Consider the following 18,489-nt stretch of genomic DNA (forward strand, 5'->3'; position numbering starts at 1 on the left):
CACACATTAGCTTAGGTAAATAGCCTGCCTGAGGCCGCACAGCTAACTAAAAACAGTGACAATGTGATGACTGAGGAATCTGACCTCCACCACAGACAATCCAGTTCCTACTACAAGCTACTTTGTTGCTGCCCCTAGACCACAGACCCACACCCAGCATTGTCTGGATACAACACTAAAACACTAAACCCTGAGAGAAGAAAACCAGTGTGCAGGTTATCTGCATTGTCCCTCTAAGTGAGCACAGCCCTTAGGGCGGAACGGCTAACAACCCAGTGAGCATGATTTCTGCAAACAGCTGCATCCGTGACCTGATTGTCTAATCACAGTGTTCTAGTGGTGTCTGTCCACAGAGACATTGTGTCAATATACCAGGAAAGAAAAGGTTCACAGACAATGGGGTCAGCAATGAGATGAAAACCGGAAGAAATGGACTCTGGCAAGCTCTGAGAGTGATAAGTAGGGTGGCCACGCACGTGACACCCACTTTCAGGCTGCTGACCTCTGTAAACGTTGGCTTACCAGTTTTCCTCTTCCAAAAGGAAATTATCATTTTCTCAAGGCTTCCTGGTAAAGAAAAGTGAATGGCCTTCTAAAATGAGGAAATCTGGTCATCATTTTCAAAACTGATTCTGTTGGAATCTGCCCTACAGCAAGAGTTTGGGCATAAACACACATTCTTAGCACAGTCGGGTAATTACATAAAATCAAATGTCTCCAACTAAAGGTGTTGGCGTGGGATTGGGGAAGGGCTTCAGTAGGAAGCCGGAAAAAGAAGCTGCGAATTGTTTACACAGGTAGGAGCAAGCAGATTTACTTTTTTTCTGTTTGGTTTGTTTTTTTTTTTTTTTTTTTTTTTTTTTTTTTTTTTTTTTTTTTTTTTTTTTTTCTGGAACCAGCTAGGCTGGATACAGCAAGTACAAGAACACTGACTGTATACTTAATTCTCTTTATACCTCCCATGGTCATTTAGCACAAGGACGACATTGCAAGAAATGTGATAGTGGCTGGCCTTCTATTCCCCACACCTTACTACATTTTGTAAATTGAGGTTTTCCTAGATACATGCAAAAAGACAACTATACTAGCCCCGATGCCTGAAATGTAAGCTATCATTACTGAGAAGAAAAAAAAAAAATCTCGACCAGAACGTGAGTCTCAGAGTTTGGTAACAGAAGAAACATCGATGAGCCTATTTTCCGAGGAAACCAGGGCCGTTTCTCAGCTCCACTCTCTGGGCAGGTGAAAAGCAGCAGTACTTAAATGCACCGTGAAGGCCAAGCGCTCAGACTCCGCTCAATCCTGAGACCCAGATATACGCAGAACTGCTGGGAACTCACGCTCTGGCTGGCAGGCACGGAATTCACGCGCTCTGCATGATCAAATTATTCAACCTCACTAGTTAAACCCCATCTAAGCGGCGTGGCTAGGGCAGAGGGCGGGGTGGAAAGCCCTAGAAGTCGTCTCTCTTCTCCCAGGGTCCTCTAGGAAATTTCTAGTAAACCCAGAAGAAACTCCAAACTAGCCCTAACAGCTGTTCAGGTAAAGTTAGTGTCTACCCTGCCCCTAGCCTGGGACACCGGAGCGGCGTGGGGGAGGTGGGCAGACTCGACCACGCTCCGAGCCACACCTGCAGAGGGGGAAGGGCTGAGCAGTAGGAAATAGTCTAAAGAAAGCGTGACAGTAGGGTCCTGAGTCAGATGAAGCGAGACTCCACACTCTCCGGGTGTGCGGGCAGGGCGGCGGCATATCGGTGGCGCCAGGTCAGCAACTAGCATTAAGTGGACAAGTGGGACAGGTGGCGCAGGTGGGCACCTGGCGCAGGTGGTCAAGTGGGGCAGGTGGCGCAGGTGGCACAGACAGGCAGGTGGCACAGACAGGCAGGAGTCTGCGCGCCCCCGCTCACCTTTCCGCTGCAGGTACTGCATCTGGAGCCGCAGGCTCGGCCGCTCCCGCAGCTCCTGCAGCACTCGGGAATCGCCAGCGCCGCGGCCACCCAGGAATACGTCGGAACCGGAGGTCTCCGTGGAGCTGTCCAGGCTGTCCCTGCGCGGGAGCCGGCCCTGGGACGCACGGTCCCCGCCGACTGCCACCTCCTCCTCCTCCGTGCAGCTGTAGAGCTCGGTGAGCAACCCGCTCACTAGGGACGCCGTGCGGCTGGTACGGCCGTCGGGCTGCGGCTCTGGGTCGCCCTCGCTCGCGGGGTGCCCGGCGGCCTCCTCGGCTTGCTGCGGGTCCCACGTCCTGCCCGCGGGAAGGACCTCCATGGCTCGAACAGCCGCGGCCAGTTCCGGGAGGGCGCGGCCACGCGGGCAGCAGAGTCCCCAGTAGGGGTCGAAATGCCAACCAATGGGCGGAGGCTGGGAGTTCCGGCTTCACGTCCGCGGGCGACGCGCCCAAATCCTTCCCACCTGACCCCGAGCGTCCAGGAGGCTCCACAAAAACCTTGACCATCTGGCAAGTCCTGGGATTTTAGTGACGTTGGGAACCTTTTTTCTCCAGTAAAAGACCTGGATTCAGATCAACTAAATTCCGTGACACTGATTGAGGGTTTACTAAACCTTCCTGAGATGACCTAGCTAATAAAAGTCACCAGAGCTAGTTTTAATGGTGAATTCGAACTTATGAGAGATTTATCTTTTTTCTTTAAAAAAAAAAAGTATTATTGTTGCGCACACTCATCCCATGATGCGCCTGTAGAGGTCAGAGGACAGACAACGTTGCACAGTCGGGTTTTTTGTTTTTTGTTTTTTTTTTTTTAACTTCCAACTTTAAGTGGGTTCTGGGGGTCAAACTCGGGTTGCCAAGCTTGTTGGACAAGTACTTCTGCCTGGTGAGCCATCTCGCTAGCTCCCCGAAGAAATTTATCTTTACACTAGACATGAGAAGAATTTTTGATACCTTTACTTCAGATAGCTTTGTGAACTTAGTCACATTGGTCATCAGTTTAACCCTGCCGTGCCCTCGCTTTTTGCTTTTCGGGAGAGCCCTGAAGGAAAGAGATTAAATGGCTTGCCAGGAAGGAAGCTTGAACTTAATTCTTAATGTCTGCCTCTCGTTAGGCACTAATACTCTTCAGCCTAAAGCTGCTAATTGTCTGCACGTCTAAGGCGCTTCTAAAGGATGGTGGCAGGCTTCCTGTTTATTAACACTTCTTACATGGTGGGGAACAGCCTGGCCGCGACTACAAACCTCATGTCCTTAACCACTACCAACAAAATAATTTGAAACTGGAACTAATGTGAGTTATAAAAGCACGAGTTTGTAACTTTCGCATGCCCTGAGCATACAGGATTTGAACATACAGTCGAGGGGCTGAGAGATGGCTCAGCAGTTAAGGGAACCGGCTGCTCCTTCAGAGGACAGGGCCTTGGTTCCCATACAAGGCAACTCGCAACTCATTGAAACTCCAGTTCCAGGGGATCTGATGGCTTCTTGTGACCTTCACCAGCACTTGGGAGGCAGAAGCATGCGGATCTCTGTGAGTTTGAGGCCAGCTTGGTCTATAAAGGGAGTACAGGACAGCCAGGGCTCTGTTACACAGAGAAAAACCAGTCTTAAAAAAACAAAACAAATAAACAACAACAACAAAGATATACGTTTAGAAATACTCATATAAAATCGTTTTAAAACCTTGTACTGAAAACAGTGTTGTATGATTTTATAACTGATTATCTTCTGCTACTGCTTAATAATAAATTAAAATGAATGGAAGTGGGGGGTGGCAAAAGCCTGTAATAGAACATGGGAGACCCAAGGCAGGAGAGTAGCCTTGAGTTCAAGACTACTCTGTCTTTTAAAAAATATATATTTAATTTTTATTATTTAACAATATTATTAATAAATATTAATAAATGTGCTTATTAATAAATAATTGATTAGTGGTTGCTTATTAATTTAATGCTTATTTTTTAAATAAATAAATATTCAGAATACGGCAAGATGGACCAGCAAGTACAGACATATTTGCCATAAATAACCTGTGTTTGATCCCTGGTACCCATAAAGTAGAAGCAGAGGTCCCCTCATAAAAACTTGCCCTCTGACCTTCATCTGCATACCATGAGGCCCACGCACAAGAACAAATAAATGTCAACCTTTTCATAAGACTACAAGAAAGAGATGAGTAAGCCACATTGATTCTTTTAAAGAGATTTCTCTCCCTCTTGCTTGTGGCATAAGTAAATGAATCCATATCATAGAGTGATCTCCGCAGCACACAAGACTTTCCCAGGGAGCAAACACTGCAATTGTTTCTCTGTTCTCAGTAGACTTTCCCCTGGTTTCCGCTTTACCTCCACTAGGGATGTCATCAACATTCTTTTCTTTTTAGGATGTGGCCCCCAGAAACTGTGACAGAAGTTCAAAGGGAGCTGAGAAAGATGAAGAAAGACACCAAGAAAACATCTACATATTGTCAGCATCAATATTTCTGAAGGAATCAAACTTCAAAGTCCCTTCCTACTGTTACCATCACTGGAAGAACAGCTAACTCAAGGTGTTTGTCTGTGTTAGAGGGGTTGAACTAGTAAGCAGGATTCTTCTGAGGTCTCTGCTTCAGTCCCTGCCTCGGGGTTCCTGCTTTGAGTCCCTGCCCTGGGTTTTCTTGGTGATTAATTATACTGTATATGAGAAATAAACCCCTTTCTCTCCAGGTTGCTTTTGATAAGGGTTTTATCACAGCAGTATAAAAGCCAATTAGCACGTTCATCATTTTACAATTACCCAAACAAGACTCTCAACATTTTGATTTTTTTTTAATGTGTATTGGTGTTTTGCCTGCTTGTATGTGTGGGTGAGGTTATCATATACTCTAGTGTTGGAAGAATTTTGGTCTCTTTAAAAAAAACACTGAAATATTAAAAGAATAGGTTTTCATTTTTAATCCCAGGTATGGGATATAGGGCTTTAAAAAACACTGAACTATTAAAAGACTAGATTTTCTTCATTTTTAATCCCAGGTGTGGGCTATGGGACTGTTTCAGACTGTCCCCAGCAGCTGACTATGATTTGCCTTGTGTTCTAGCAGAGGCAAGGTACATGATTTGCCAGCTGCAGATAGTTTCTGTAATTAGGTGACATCTGGAATTCTGGGAACTATTTTTTAAAAGAACCTATTTGGAAAAAGAAAAAGGAAAAAAACCACAAAGTAGCAAAAAGGCTATACCCTGGAACTGGAGGTACAGACAGTTATGAGCTGCCATGTGGATGCTGGGAATAGGAGCCAGGTTCTCTGGAAGAGCAGCCAGTGCTCTTAATCCTTGAGCTATTTATCTAGCCCCCTTGATATATATCTGGTACAGATTCATACTGTGGTGGTTTGAATAGTTTTGGTCCCCATAGACTCACATGTTTGAATGCTGGGCCTACAGGAAGTGACGCTATTAGGAGGTATGGCCTTCTTGAAATAGGTGTGGTCTTGTTGGAAGAAGTGTGTTACTGTGGGGGTGGGTTTTGAGGTCCTATGTTCAAGCTCCACCAAGTGTGGAAGATACAGTCTCCTTCTGGCTGCTCTCTGATCAAAACATGTAGATCGGAGAAGATCTTCAAGAAGATTGTAGACGAACATCAGAAGATGTAGAACTCTTGATTCCTTCTCCAGCACCATGACTGCCTGGACACTGCCATGCTTCCCGCCATGATGGTAATATGATGATAATGGACTGAACCTCTGAAACTGTAAACCAGCCCCAATTAAATGTTGTCCTTTATAAGAGTTGCCTTGGTCATGGTGTCTGTTCATAGCAATGGAAACCCTAACTAAGACACAAAGAATTGATATGATGAAAATTATGACTGTATTTGGAATTATACTTTTTAATATCTGGCAGTGAGCATTGATTATTGTTGAAGAAGAGTTTCGTGAAGAATTCCTCCTTGGCCAAGTCCGAAGGGAAACACAAAACAACATTGCTGAACACAGTTTGTCAATTTTACCATTTAATTTTGCTGTTTCAAAATTAATCATCACCCAATCTCACAAAACCCAGAGGAAGCAGGCCTCCTAGGAGGTCTAACCTGGGCAGTAACTTAATTAAGGAGACAGCAACACCTGCCCCAAACAGGGAGTAACTGGGACCCACTGGGACCCAGGAATTCACTCCTGGCCCAGAGCACTGGTTCCTTCTGTCTGCAACAGAGCACTGAGCAGACCTTGGGCACCAGCTCTAACCCCAGTAGTAACACCCACCCCAAACAGTTCTGAAACAACCAAGATAATAGAAAAGACAGGCTCCAGTCAGAGACAGGGCAGGTAGCACTGAGGAGATCCAGATGGCAAAAGGCAAGTGCAAGAACATAAGCATCAGCAACCCAGGGTCCTTGGCATCATTAGAACCTAGTTCTCCAACACAAGAAAGTCCTGAATTCCCCATATCACCAGGAAAGCAAGATTCAGATTTAAAATCACTTCTAATGATGATGATAGAGGACTCTAAGAAGAACATAAATAACACTCTCAAAGAATTTGAGAACACAGGTAAACAGGTAGAAGCCCTTAAAGAGGAAGCACAAAAATTCCTCAAAGAATTACAAGAGAACACAACCAAGCAGGCGAAGGAATAGAACAAAACCATCCAAGACATAAAAATGGAAGTAGAAACAATAAAGAAATCTCAAAGTGAGACTACCCTCGAGATAGAAAACCTAGGAAAAAAAATCAGGAGTCATATATGCAAACATCACCAACAGAATACAAGAGATAGAAGAGAGAATCTCAGGTGCAGAAGATACCATAGAAAACATTGACACAACTGTCAAAGAAAATGCAAAATGCAAAAAGCTCCTAACCCAAAACATCCAGGAAATCCAGGACACAATGAGAAGGCCAAACCTAAGGATAATAGGTATAGATGAGAGTGAAGATCCCCAACTTAAAGGGCCAATAAATATCTTCAAAAAATTATAGAAGAAAACTTCCCTAACCTAAAGAACGAGATGCCCATAAACATACAAGAAGCCTATAGAACGCCAAATAGACTAGACCAGAAAAGAAATACCTCCCGTCACATAATAATAAAAACATCAAGTGCACAAAACAAAGAAAGAATATTAAATGCAGTAAGAGAAAAAGGCCAAGTAACATATAAAGGCAGACCTATCAATCAGAATTACACCAGACTTCTCACCAGATACTATAAAAGCGAGAAGATCCTGGATAGATGCCATACAGATCCTAAGAGAACACAAATGCCAGCCTGGGCTACTATACCCAGCAAAACTCAAAAAAATTACCCTAGATGGAGAAGCCAAGATATTCCATGACAAAACCAAATTTACACAATATCTTTCCACAAACCCAGCACTACAAAGGATAATAGCAGGAAAGCTCTAATACAAGGAGGGAAATTATACCCTAGAAAGAGCAAGAAAGTAATCCTCTTCCAACAAATCCAAAAGAAGTTAGCCACACAAAGATAATTTCACCTCTAATAACAAAAATAACAGGAAGCAACAATCACTGTTCCTTAGTATCTCTTAACATCAATGGATTCAATTCCCACAATTAAAAGACATAGGCTAACGGACTGGATACATAAACAGGACCCAGCATTTTGCTGCATACAGGAAACCCACCTCAATGACAAAGACAGACACTACCTTAGAGTAAAAAGCTGGAAAACAATTTTTCAAGCAAATTGTCCTAAGAAACAAGCTGAAGTAGCCATTCTAAAACCTCAAGCCTGAGAATACAAAGGGAGGGACTTATGGCTCCACCTGTATAGGTAGTTGAGGGTGGCCTTGCCAGGCATCAGTGGAAGTAGAGGGTCTTGGTGCCTGAAAGTTTGGATTTCCTAGTGTTAGGGAATTCAAGAGCAGGGAGGCAGGAATGGGAGGATGGTGGGAGCACACCCTCATAGAAACTCCCAGAATTATATGGATTAGACATGACAGAGGCAGGACGCCAGAAGACTAGATTCCAGAATTCAAACAAAAATTGTCTTGATATTAAAATTTGTCTTGAGAATTGTATATTGCAGAATACACAGCCTCGGTGTATCTACTCATCAGGCAAGCTGAGCAGACCTGCTCAAACCTCTGATGTCCTGGAAATTCCAGCTGGATGCAGTAAAGACACATCATCAGAGGCTTATCAATTTACTCTCCCCCCACCCCCGCACCCTTCTTTTGATATCTCAATGACCATAATCAGCTTGAAGAAGTTAAGAGTCTTCATTAAGAGTCGGCACCCCTATTCCCTGGGCTTGGGGACTGAGGTGGTTAATATTGGGCTGTCTTTCTTGGGAAAAGTAGTGGTTTTGGTGGAACAGGGAGGATTAGCTAGGATTTATTGCATAGCCATAACCTATTGGTAGAAATCTGTATAATTGTTATTAAGATGAAGTTATAATTTCATAAATGGCACAAAATTTACTTTGATTTCAAATTTAAGGTTTTCATTGGTACGAGTTTCTTATTGATATAAAAGTGAGATTAATATTGTTACTCTTATAGGCATTGTGCCTATATAACACACTTAGGAATACAAGGCTTAGACCCAGTCCTTCTTTAACTTTTTTAACTGATTTGAGATTGTTAGCCTGTGAGTTAAGGGCCTATAGCAAATTCATGGCTCTGAGTTTATTGTTAGGGTGTTTTCTATATTTTATTTAGAAATAGCTGAGAGGAGTTAACAGATAACAGTCCAGATTGCCTTACATGGAGAGTTAGTTTTCAAAATGTCAGAAGTCCACAAAATTGACATTACACACATTTCTGTATTAATGTTCATTTTGATTAGAGACCTGTCTGCTCCTGACAGCTTTCTGTCTTGGATTCTAAAAAGAAACTGAGCATCTTTGGAGTTATTCCAGTTGTGGTGAGACAGCCACTAAGCAGGAATTGCCTCTTTTCATCTACAGACAAATTACTCTTCAGAAAAGGTCACACTTGCAGAATAGTCCACTGATTATATCTGCCAAGACAAAGTATTCAGCCCTTAATAATTCTGCATCACTAAATCTGTCAGCTGATCCTGGGCCATAAGGCTGAAGATCAGATGCTACAACATTTTGTAGTATAGGGACTGTCCAGGTGTTCAGCGGTCTCTATAAATTGGCTAAGTTTTAGAAGCTATGTTTTGTGCTTCCCATAATTTCAGTTAACTCAGTAATTCTGGATTTCTGACGAGGTTGAAGACTTATAGTCTCATAGCCAATTTCGATTCTTTACTTTGAGAGAAAAGATTTGAGAAGATAGTTTTCAGCTGACATTCATTCTAAAGCCAAGAAAAAGTGATGTTCAGAACTAAGTCTTTTAGTTAGAAGAGATGACAGAGGTTCTGGTTAGTCAACAAAATCATGGACTGGATATTAAGTCTATCTTGTACCTTACTGACATAAATTGGTATAGTTATGTTTTAAGTGTATTTTGAGAGAAAAGTTTTATTTTAACAGGAAGGGTGATATGTAGGAAGAGCTAAGGTGGGAGGAGTAAGGAGAGGAAGAGGAGGAGTAAGGAGAGGAGGAGCTAGGAGATGAGAGAGAGGGGTGGGGAAAACATGGAGGCAGATGTTCGAGTGACTTCCCCAGTCAAAGGTACTTGGTATATCTATGTTGGGTATTGGGTTACACTTCTGATTGTATAGGCATCTTGTTATTGAGCATTACCAAACTTATAAAGCCTTTGATTAACATTTTAAAAAGTTACTAATAAAGAAATCTTTTGAAATACATACACACAAAAGAGTTGACTTCATCATGGTATCTCTTCACAGCAATCGAATTCTAAGACAACAGTTTAAAAATGTCAATATAAAAAACTCTTGGAGTCTAAAAGAGTTCTTGGCTTATAAAGACCTTCAAGAAATAGTTATAAAGTGATAACTGCTATAAGCCATGAAAATTGTGGCTTTTCAAATTTTCTTCCCTGAAATACAATGAAATATACCATATTTTAAATAAAGAAAAAAATTAATCATATGCTCAGAACATCATACAATGTGCATTTTCTATTCACTTGCCATATGTGAGAAAGATTCTTATTTCTCAATCTAAAAAGTTGGGATGGTGATAACAAGGGGTAAGGGGGTTAGTGTTCTTAAAGGGACATCAAATCTTACACAGACTTTAAGAAATGCAGGACAGGCCTCTTTTTTGGCAGAACATGGCCTGACACATGCTAAGACCAGACGAGGCTACAGTGGAGTCCAGAGAACTGCCAGGAAAGGGCTTACAGCCTCCCCTCTCCACACTGCAGAACCCCAAGAACCCCAGGGTGACAGGCCAGCAGCTCCCACTCACCCCTCCCACACATAGCAGCACACGGAGCCTTCTAAAGCCAGAGAGATCTGACATCATCTTTCAACACAACACAGCTGTGCCAACAATTCACTTTATACATCTGGACTACTCTCTAGCTTGTCCAGAGAAGCTCCTCTCTGCAGCAGGCAACAGAATGCAGACTCATAACTGGACAAAGTGTTGGGAAGAAGTGACTGCAAGTTGCCAGCCCTAAATGGGGCATCTGTGTCAAACAGTCACAGGCACATACACATGTACACCCTGCCGAAGTTCAGAAAAGATCACAGAAGAAGGAAAGGAAAGAATGCAAAAGCCAGAGAATGGGAATTCTCACAGAGAGTGCTGTGACGTGACATCTTCTGCACAAAGCTGCTGCAGTCACGGACAGCAACCGTAGCTGCCAATAGCACAAATTGCTCTCAGTGGGTAAGAGAGAGGAGAGAGAGAACATTAAAGAAGGTGAGAGTTGAGGTAGAGGAAAGGGATGTTGAGAGGAAGTAGATATATATCTACTGTATATATGAATATATATATGGATGAAGTTGTCAAGGAATAAATAAAAATACTCTAAAAATGTATACACCTGTTTAGTTGGTTTTGGTTTTCGTTTTTGTTTTTATTCATTTATTCACTTTACATCCCAATTGCTGCCCCACCCCCCAGTCTCCCCTCACACAGTCCCTCCCTCCACCCCTCCTCCTCTTCCCTGAGAGGGTAGAGGGCCTTCCCCCAGATATCCCCTCCACCACCCCGGCACATCAAGTGTCTGCAGGGTTAGGCCCATCCTCCTCCGCTGAGGCCAGACACAGCAGCCCAGTCAGGGGAGTATATTCCACAGACAAGCAACAGCTTTAGAAACAACCCCTGCTCTAGTTGTTGGGGGACCCATGTGAAGACCAAGCTGCACGTCTGCTACATATATGCAGGGGGCCTAGGTCCAGCCTGTGTATGTTCTTTGGTTGGTGGTTCAGTCGCTGAGAGCTCCCAAAGGTCCAGGTTAGTTGACTCTGTTCGTCTTCCTGTGGAGTTCCTATCACCTCCTGGGCCCTCAATCTTTCCCCTTACTCTTCTATAAGAGTCCCTGAGCTCCACCCATTGTTTGGCTATGGGTCTCTGCATCGGTTTTAGTCAGCTGCTGGGTGGAGCCTTTCAGAGAGCAGTCATGTAGGCTCCTGTCTGCAAGCATGACAGAGTATCATTAATAGCACCAGGGATTGGTGCTTGCCCATGGGATGGGTCTCAAGTTGGACCAGTCATTGGTTGACCATTCCCCTAGTCTCTGCTCTATCCCCTGTCCCTACATTTCTTGTAGACAGGATAAATTTGGGGTGGAAAGTTTTGTGGATTACCGGGGTCCAGCTCGACACAGGATCAGAGTTCTCAACTGGAAGCAGGGATATCTGGAAGGTGCATAATAAATATACACAAACTACTTTTTAGGTACAAGCTGACAGGCAATTTTTCAAGGCTTAAAGTTTCTCTCTCTCTTCTCTCTCACTCTCTGCTTTCTTTCCCGCTCATCTGTTGTAGTAATTATTTTAAAAACGGCTGCTGGTCAAGCCGACTATCTAATCTGCAGCGGTTCTGCCTAGCTCATCCACATGGCCAGAGGCCACGTGCACGCCGCAGTTAGAAACGGCCAGCTAGAAACACCAGCCCTGCCACCCATGAGATGCCAGCATGGGAGATGGCTCTGCCAATCTTCCACGCTGTCTCGGCAAGGCTGGGCAGTGCCGGAACCATTCCACCAACCACACGGGCTCAATACAGATGAGACTCTAAGGCTTAGATTATCCAAAGGCTTATATATTTAGTAATGATTGATAACAAGATGCCCATACAATCAGAAGTGTAACCCAATACCCAACCTAGATATACCAACTACCTTTGACTGCTACAGACAAGCGAACATCGGCCTCTGTGTCCTCCTCTCACATTCTACGGCTCTCCCTTAGCTCCTCCTCTTCTCCTCCTCCTCTTCCTCTCCCTACCTCTCCCACCTTAGCTCCTTCTACACTCATCTACTCACAGCTTGAGGCTGCACACACTCTGCATTCTCCTGTGCGCTTTTCTTCAACTCCCACACTCCTACACACCTCTGTGCGTTCCCCTCTCACTCTTACACACACTCTTCACACACATCTCACATACATCACACACACTCTCTCCATACACACCTCACATTCTCTCTTCACTCCTCACATTCTCTCTTCACTCCCTCCTCATATTCTCTCTTTGCTCACTCTTCACTTGCTCTTCTCATGCTCTCTCACCTTATTCTTGCCCCAGTCTTTTATTGATACTCCCAAAGCAAATAGAAAAAAAAAAGACATTATATAACCATTGCCAAGTCAAATTCAAAAGAATAACCACATCTCACAAAGAATTAAGAATGACAATTGTTCCCCCAAAGTTTCAAGCTTCCTTATTCTCAGGCCTGTAGCCAAAATAATAATAATAGTTGCAAACTTATCATTATTTAAACTTTAACTTTTAACTTATGCTTCAGAGCTCAGAGCTCCGAGGTCAGCTACTTAACATTTTCCTGTGAAGCTCGAATGATAAATGACATGGGCAAAGCTGCCAGGCAGTGGCCAGAAAGAACCAAGTTAACCCTTAACTCAGTAGTTCCACTAGCTTTCTACTTCTGTACATGCACACAATGACTCTCCTAAGAGTCCCAGTGTTGTGACTTAGTTTTACTAGTATAAGATTTTATGTATTCTATACTTCCTTATCTAGGAACCACTCAAATGTTGTACAAAACTTATTTCATAACTTCAATAGATTTTTCCTTTCCTGGGGTCCCAGTGTTGGCTCTATTTCATTTTCTAACAATTTCTCCAAACTTTCCCTGCAAGTCAAGCATTAATCTGGAACTGCCATTGTGCAGTTATTGCATTGTTTCCAAGATGAGAACACACAGCATGCATCTGGGCCATTAGGACTGTGTTGTGCTGTGCCCTATGCCTCAATTTTTAATCGTTTAAGAATCATTACATCAAGGAACATCTAGTTTCACAGAATTCACCAGAGCAGAAGGAGAAGGGAGTTGGAAAGCCAGATAGAATAATTATGCACACCAAGGCCAACTGAAAAGCAGCCATGCACAGATGGAATCTGTACAGCCATTGTCCAGGGCTAAGGTTGGGAGAAATGGGAGAAACGGTTGGGTTTTTTGTTTTGTTTTGTTTTGTTTTGTTGTTTGTTTGTTTGTTTGTTTGTTTACAAAGAGCTGCCGCAGGCTACTGAGATGTCTCCATCCCCACCTACTGCAGGCAGTCCTTGTCATTGTATGCTGTCCCCAGCAATGGGCGGGTTGGTGTCCCTATCACTCCATTGAGGTTCCTGCCTGGCTACAGAAGGTGGCCTCTTCATGTTCCATATCCCCACTGCTGTGAGTCTCAGCTAAGGTCACCCCCATTGTTTCCTGGGGAGCCTCTACCCTCCCAAGTCTCTGGCATGTCTTCAAGTTGCCCAGCCTCCACCCCAATCCCACCAGCTGCAGAACTGCATTCATTCTCTTGAACCTCTGGCCCTCTCTCCCGTCTCTCCCCACACATGATCCTGAACCCTCATCCCCTCTCCCACTCAGCCCCTCCCCCAACATCTGCTTCCTATGACTATTTTATTCCCCCTTCTAAGTGAGATTCAAGCATCCTCGACTGGGCCTTCCCTCTTGTTAAGCTTCTTTGGGTCTGTGAAGTGTAGCATGAAAATCCTGTATTTTATAGCTAATATCCACTTATAAGTGAGTACATACCATGCATGTGTCCTTTTGGGTCTGGGTTACCTCACTCAAGATGATATTCTCAAGTTCTACCCATTTGTCAGTGATAATCATGATGTCTTTGTTTTTAATGTCTGAATAGCATTCCATTGTGTAGATGTACCACATTTTCTTTATTCATTCTTTAGTTGAGAGACATCTAGGTTGTTTCCAGTTTCTGGCTATTGCAAATAAAGCTGCTATAAACATAGTCCAGCAAGTGTCCCTATGGTATAGTGAAGCATCTTTTGGGTATATGCCCAGGAGTGGTGTAGCTGGGTCTTGAGACATTGTTGGACTAGCTGAACTACAGCCTATAAGTCATTCTAATATATCATATATATATATATATATATATATATATATATATATATATATATATACACATACATACACACACACACACATATATGCCTTGTGACCTAGAGTCTCTTAAAGCTCTGTATATAGAAAGTTTGCACCCCCCCTTCCATCTACTGCCGTTCTATCTCACTCTATAGCCTGGGCTTGGCTGGCCCAGAACTCCCTAGATGGTAGCAATGGCGGCAAGCAGGATGGAAGTAAGAGTCTGAATTTACTATAGCTGTATTCACATGCACACACCCATCCTCAGAGCTGGAGACAGCAGTAGTAGAGAAAGGCCCTGCAAAAGCCTGTTCTCCACAGCCTCTCTCTGCAGCATTTGCACAAATCTTTTTTTATTTTTTGAAACAGTTTATCTACATAATCCAGGTTTGCCTGGAACTTTCTACGTAAACTAGGCTAAACTCAGATTTGCTGCATGGATGTATACTCACCATGTTATGTACCCGGTGCTTGTCAAGGCTGTAAGAGGGCATTGGAACCCTAGAAGTGGAGTTACAGAAAGTGTGAGCCTCTGTGTGGTTGCTGGGAATCTAACCTAGGTCCTGTAGAAGAATAGTGCTCTTAACCCCCACGCCATCTCTCCAGCTCATTACAATGAGCTTGTCACACCAGCTACAGTTTTACAATTATATAATCATAATAATGTATAATTCACACTTGAAATTAAATTCAGATATAAGGAGACCTGATCTGTAATAAATGTGTTTTTTCAGAAAACCTTTCTACAGGCATTGTCAACATGGTGTGTATGAAAACTTGCATTTGAAATTCTGTCAGATGTGTATTTCATTACTCAAAAGCCTACAAAATATTCTAGTCAGCTCCAATAACAGTCACATGAGAAGGCAGAGCCTTCTCATAAGCTCAGAAACTATTTGCATATTCCAGGAGCAACTGGCATTGCTTTCTGTTGCATCAAGAACTGAAGATGGGTTTGAAGAAAGATGTGGTGGCCTGTGAAAAAATGAATTTGCAGATAAATCTTGTAGTCAATCAAGTACCATATTTATAAAGTCTCATTATTAATTCTACTATGTAAAATTATAACACCCAAAATGTGTTTTTTGCAGTTGTCCAGGTGACATTATTCATCACATACCACTGTAACACCTATTGCTTTATAAAGACTTATTTCCTATAAACTATAAGAAGATAAGTGTGTGCACATGAGTGCAGGTGCCCACACAAGCCAGAGGCACTGGTTCCACTGGAGCTGGAGTCACTGGTTATTGTAAGCCACACTATGTGGTACTAGGAAGCAACCCTGTAAAAAGCAGTAGCAGCTTTTAAATGCTAAGCCATGTCTCCAACCTTGCCTAGAATGCTAAGAAATGTCTCCAACATTTCATGAGCAATAAGATATTTTTAAAATAAAAAACTTTAGGCTAGAGAAGTGGCTCAGAGGTTAAGAGGACTGACTGCTCTTTCAGAGGTCCCAAGTTCAATTCCCAGCAACCACATGGTGGCTCACAAGCATCTGTAATGGGATCTGATGCCCTGTCTGGCATGCAGGCATCTATATGCAGATAGAACACTCATATACATAAAATAATATAGAAATAAATCTTTAAAAAGCATAAAAAGCTTTATGAAGTTTATTTTTCTTTTTGCAATAGGATTTCAGGCTGCACTGAAGTCCTGCCTCAACCTCCTGAGCCCTGGATTAGATGTACGTCTTAGTACAGTTAGTAGTTCCCCACTGATTTTTTGCAGAACAGGCCCTACGTTTTGCTTCACGTTGGCCTACAGATTATGTAGCCAGCCTTGCCTGGCACTATGCGCTTTTTTCCCCCAGCCAGCCCTCCCTCAGAGCTGAGAGCACTTCCTGGCATTCAGTACCTGGCTACCGCGGTAGTCTTAGGTGTAGAATATGTTGAGGCTGTAATTTATTTATTGTTTAGTTGTTTGGTTTTTCGAGACAGGGTTTCTCTGTGTAGCCCTGGCTATCCTGGAACTCACGCTATAGATCTGTCTCTGGAATGCTGGGATTAAAAGTATGCACCACCACAGCTGCCTCCTGGCTCAAGGCTATGATTTAAAGTTTCTACCAGGCAGTGTGAGCCTCCACTGTAAGCAACACAAGATGCAGCCATTCGGTTTTCATCTGAAGGTAGATCCTGGAATACTTTGGGACTTCTAACAACTTTGGTAATGTGTTCATCCCTATACTTTATAGGGTCCACTTCCCACCTCCTGGAGCATAAAACCATCACGCTAGTCTTTCTTGCTTAGCATGAATGACCAGCACAACATCATCAGGATAATTGGTAGGTAAATGTTCTGCAGGATGCACGAAAGCTTGAGTCTGGTTGGACTGTATTGTGACACACAGTGGCACGCTGTTACACACGGGATCATTTGCATCACCTTGAAACCAACCTGTAAATAACTTTTGCTATGAAATCCTCACAAACAGAAACTGGTTTTGGAATCCCTTTCATGATCCAGTTAGATAAGAATTCACTTGCCTAATCAATACCCTCGTAAGGAGCTGAGGATGAAATGAGTCTGAATTTCCCCTAGCAGAGATACTCCATGGAACACAGCTCCTGCAATCACCTGTTGATTGAGATCATGAGAGATAATAATCACATCCGTGGTCCTTTCTGCTGGGCCCAGCTTGCCTCCTTGAGCAGGGATGTTCTGGGGCATGCTACAGCTTGCCTGTTTCGTTTATACACAAAGAAATAGCTCTTGATCCTTTTATTTTTCCCCCGATATTTTTCCTATTCCTTGTTTCATTAATTTCTGTTGTTAACCTTTAAACATGAATTATTTTAACATGTGTATTTATATGTATACATCTCTGTGTGAGTGTGCACACACGTACATGTGTAACTGAAGTGTTGCGGCCTGCTCCGCTCTGCCTGGCTAGAGACAAAAGACTTAACAATGCCTGAACAGTTACTATAACAAAAATGTTGCGACCTGCTCAGCTCTGCCTGGCTTGGCTTCCCAAGTGCTGGGATTAAAGGCATGCGCTACCACTGCTCCGCCCAAACTGCCATTCCAGTCTTTGGTTCTGGTCTTCTGGTCAAGGTCTAGAGAGAGAGAGGGAGTGGGGATAAGGGGAAGAGACTCACAGAATGGAGACAAGACAGAGGTTCTGATCAAGTCTCATTTATTGAAGGGAAATCTGGGGTATTTATACACTTTTGCCACGTGCCTTGTAGGCACCTGGATATGACAGAAGCCTTACAGGCATGAATAGCTTGTGCACCGTGTGCCTTGCAGGCATAGATCCCACGTGCGCCTTGCAGGCATGTATGGTGTGGATAGCATGTGGATAGCTGCTTTCTACTAAAAGTCAGCTCCCAACACCAAAGAGGCCAGGAGGTCATGCCAGAATCCCTGGAACTGTAGTTAGAGGCAGTTTGTGAACAGTCCTCTGCAAGAGCAGTAAGTACTGAACCACTGAGCCTCCGTCTCTCCAGCCCAACATCTAGCTTCTGATCAAACTGTATTTAAAGAAATACTTTTCATTTTTGAATCTGTATCACTGGAAGTATATATGGGTAATCTGACCAAACCTCACAGAGAGACAGTGTGGCTGTCAGTGTTGCACAGAGAGACAGTGAGATTGCTGAAAAAGGAACCAACTTCCCAGGGGTCACATCTGAGCAGCACTAGACCCATAGAGTAGTTTTCAGCACTGCTAATTCTGCAACTGATGATAACTCTGGCGTGAGCTACAGTCAAACCCCACATGCTCAAAGCCGCATTGCTAAAGCAGGGGGTTGAGCATTGCAGTGGCCGAGGGGATCTGCATTAGAGACATCAGATGGTTTTCTTGGAGTCCTTTGTAGTAGGTAAGCATGTTCCTCTTGTTGCTTTCCTCCTTTTGTCTTTCAACATATTATTTTTAACTATAATGCATCTATTTATTTATGGGTCCTTAATTGATTAGTTAATTCATTTACCAACCTGGCTTAAAACTAGCTTAGTAGCTGAAAATGACCTTCCACTTCAGGGACTCCTACCTCTGCCTCCAAGTGCTGGGATTACAGCTGGATTGCAGGTACTGCCCCCAGGCTTGATTTATACAATCCTTGGAATTGAGCAAGGAGCTCCTGTCATGCTGAGTAAGCACCCTCCCCATTGAGCTACATCTTT

General features: G+C 43.4%; 1 protein-coding gene and 1 long non-coding RNA gene across 3 annotated transcripts in view; one reads left to right on the forward strand and one right to left on the reverse strand.

The window, feature by feature from the left end:
* The window catches only part of Tbc1d30 (TBC1 domain family member 30), an 80,649-nt gene extending 78,316 nt beyond the window's left edge, over nucleotides 1-2,333 (reverse strand). Inside the window, exon 1 of one of the 2 annotated variants that reach the window (XM_076920350.1) lies at nucleotides 1,907-2,333. In XM_076920350.1, coding sequence (XP_076776465.1) covers nucleotides 1,907-2,267 — 361 coding nt within the window. In that variant the 5' untranslated portion in view covers nucleotides 2,268-2,333. The remainder of the gene's footprint in view (nucleotides 1-1,906) is intronic. The other variant, XM_076920351.1, reaches the window with a different exon arrangement.
* LOC143436247 (uncharacterized) lies at nucleotides 1,988-4,832 on the forward strand. The gene is made up of 2 exons (XR_013106394.1): nucleotides 1,988-2,124; nucleotides 4,334-4,832. It is a non-coding gene; the product is annotated as an uncharacterized LOC143436247 (long non-coding RNA).
* The last annotated feature ends 13,657 nt before the right edge of the window (nucleotides 4,833-18,489 follow it).

Source organism: Arvicanthis niloticus, chromosome 22, assembly GCF_011762505.2.
Source record: "Arvicanthis niloticus isolate mArvNil1 chromosome 22, mArvNil1.pat.X, whole genome shotgun sequence".
NCBI lineage: Eukaryota > Metazoa > Chordata > Mammalia > Rodentia > Muridae > Arvicanthis > Arvicanthis niloticus.